The sequence below is a fragment of the Nomascus leucogenys genome, chromosome 8 (assembly GCF_006542625.1).
Source record: "Nomascus leucogenys isolate Asia chromosome 8, Asia_NLE_v1, whole genome shotgun sequence".
Lineage (NCBI taxonomy): Eukaryota > Metazoa > Chordata > Mammalia > Primates > Hylobatidae > Nomascus > Nomascus leucogenys.
The window spans coordinates 44,821,028-44,823,790 of record NC_044388.1 but is presented as its reverse complement, the minus strand read 5'-3'; the positions used below and the strand labels follow the sequence as shown (position 1 = coordinate 44,823,790).

At 36.9% G+C, this 2,763-nt stretch overlaps 1 protein-coding gene across 1 annotated transcript; it reads right to left on the bottom strand.

Moving 5' to 3' along the window:
- Window positions 1-732: 732 nt before the first annotated feature.
- On the bottom strand, window positions 733-2,191 carry TCIM (transcriptional and immune response regulator). The gene has a single exon (XM_003269616.3). It carries the CDS (start codon window positions 2,117-2,119, stop codon window positions 1,799-1,801), a length of 321 nt encoding a protein of 106 aa, XP_003269664.1. The 5' UTR covers window positions 2,120-2,191; the 3' UTR covers window positions 733-1,798.
- Between the last annotated feature and the right edge of the window lie 572 nt (window positions 2,192-2,763).

Here is a 2,763-nt window from a genome sequence, read left to right as displayed (position 1 = left end):
CCTCCTAGAAAAATACACACACACACACACACACACACAATTTTGCATATTAATGCGTTGTCTTCCTGAATGCTCTCTTGGAAAGAACTCCTTTTTAATAAAGTGATTTGCATTATCTTCAGTGAATGAGTAAATTACTATTTGAAAATAGAATTTGCCATTTGATTTTCTTTTTAAAAACATAGTATTTATAATCCTGACTTGTAACCCTCCCAGCAGATGTGAGGTAGTTCACTTGTTTTGACTTACTGTGATCAGAATTTTGAAAAAACACTTTAGGTGTTTCTAAAATGCTTAACTTCTGGAAAAATTTTATTTTTGTTAGGAAAGCATAGCAGGCATTTATGTATGCTGTCCTAGAAACATTTTATTATAGTTTTAATGGGAAATAAGCAAAGAGATAATATTATTTCTATATTTGTTCCTATTAAACAAACAGTAGTAACACACAGAATCTTGGTCATCACTCAGACTCTAAACCCAAAACATATTGCTTGAGAAAAATAGATGTACACATGTACGTGGCTACTGTAATCATAGAAGAAATTTTTCAAAAGTATGAAGAGAAAGCCTTTTAAAACTCATCCTTAATGGATACATAAATAGCAATGCCAAGGAGTCAATCTATGAATTTCTATATTTTATATTTTAAGATTGGGACAGAGAAACTTCCCAGATATTTGATGTAAGAATTTGTTTTGAAAAAGTTTGGTAATTAATATAAAGCTACTCTAAAATTAACTTTTATTGTTAGAGACACATCTTTAGAAAAGTTTGTAAATATCAACATTTACCATTTTATTTTTTCCTTTAAGACCAAGCATCACAGACCAAAAGCCACAAAGTTTATAATAATTTATTACTGTTGCATGACATTTGCCAGTAAAATAAATTATAGAAACTATAGCGTCTTTATAAACTATTTTCTATGTCATATTCACTTCCTAATGCTTACTGCAGTAACTGTAGGAAATTTAATTAGATTACGTTTTAGCATTAGTCAGAAGATTTAAAAAATATATAAAATGTTTTCACAGTACTTTGGATTTATAAAAGACCCCATTATTTTAACTTTTGTGCAACCTGTTTGAAATGTATAAAAAACCTTTTATAAACCAAAAGGTGGCGTATGGTTTTACTGAGTTGCTGAAGACGTCTTACTTTCTTGAATTTGTATTTAACATCCATGTGGTGCACTTTTTCAGGCACTGTAGTAAGTGCAAATAAATAATCGATTATTGATTTCTAAAAATCTATACCAATAGACAATATTTAGGCTTGGCAATATTTTGAACATTCAGATATAAAAATTCAGTAAACAATTTATGCAAGGTATTTTCTCTCCCTGTCCTCCCTCTCCCTCCTCCCTTCCCCCATCTATTTGGTTACAAAAAAAAAAAAAGGTTCAGCTTCAATTTAAGTCCTAGGGCCTGACAAAGTGACCCTGGTTATATGTCATCTCCAGCCATCTGTTTCCTTTAGTTCTCATTACATCTGTCCAGGCTCTTCTATCAGCATCAGTCCTTTCCTGCAGGGACGGGAGAGTTTTCAAATCCTTGCTGAAAGCATTTTGTCCTCCACTGTAACAGCACAGGGCATGAAATTGTTTGGAGTCTTTGTAACCAGTCTCTTCAGTCCTGGTCCCTTTCCAGTCCCTGTCCCTTTCCAGCCTCTGGAGTCCTGACAGAAGAGAAGCTTGCAAGGTAGCAGCAAAATGCTGCATCTGTTAGTATCTCACAAACTCACTTGGTCTTTGAATGTCCATTCTTGGATAACGTCCTTATCCATTCTCTTCTCCTCAGTGAACTTTGATGGAATATTTCCGCAGTTTCAGAAACTGGAAAAGCTTGTCTTTTGTCCTCTTCTTCAGGGCCATCAGGGCACGTGTTTTCTCCTCCAAATCTTGATCTATGGCAAAAATGATCTTGGCTCTCTCCTCTGCTTTCTTGTCTCCAGAGTTTCTGAAGAGCCTTTGTAGTGATTCTTGGTCTATGTTTTCAAAGATGTTGCCCACAGCTTTCTTACGAGAGGCTGTGTCGAAGTGGTAGCCATGGATGGACGGGCTGACTCGTAGCGACGTGGACATGATGATGGCTTGGTGGCTTCGCTTTGATTTCATCGATGTGGCGATCTTCCGGAATTCAGCTCCCAGGCTTTCCAGAGAGTCTGTAGTGAAATCATTCTGGGACTGCTATTTAAAGTGTGAACAAAAGCTCCAGGCTCAAATTACACTGGTGACATCAGAGTGATCTCAAGGAAGAATAATCACAGAAAGGCTTAACAGTTGAGTTGCCAATATCCTGTTCTCGTGTAAAACATTACTAAAAGCTGTGTTCAGTGATTAGGGGCAGGGCTGTGAGTATTCATTTACTGTACAGTATACATTTTACTGGCGGTAGGATAATACAGACCTGGGCCTTCCTTTAAGAAAATAGCTGAATACAGGAAAATGCAAAGATGAGACATAAACGAGGTTGCTTAGACTCTCAAATCTTCCCAAACAACAGTTAGAACAAGGGGTTCTGCTAACCACAGGAAAGCTTTCATTCCCAGAGAAGTAATTAAAGTGCACTGGAAACATTTGGCAGTCCACATCAGTGCCCTTTGGACGTCCGTATCAGGGGCAACTCCAGAGCTACTGAGAGAAGGCTGAGCAATCAAGGGTAATAATTTGGGGTGTGATCAATTCTAGGACGGGATTTTACATACAAAACGCTGACATGACACAGCTTGAAACGGTGACTTTTCAGAGATTGTGTACAA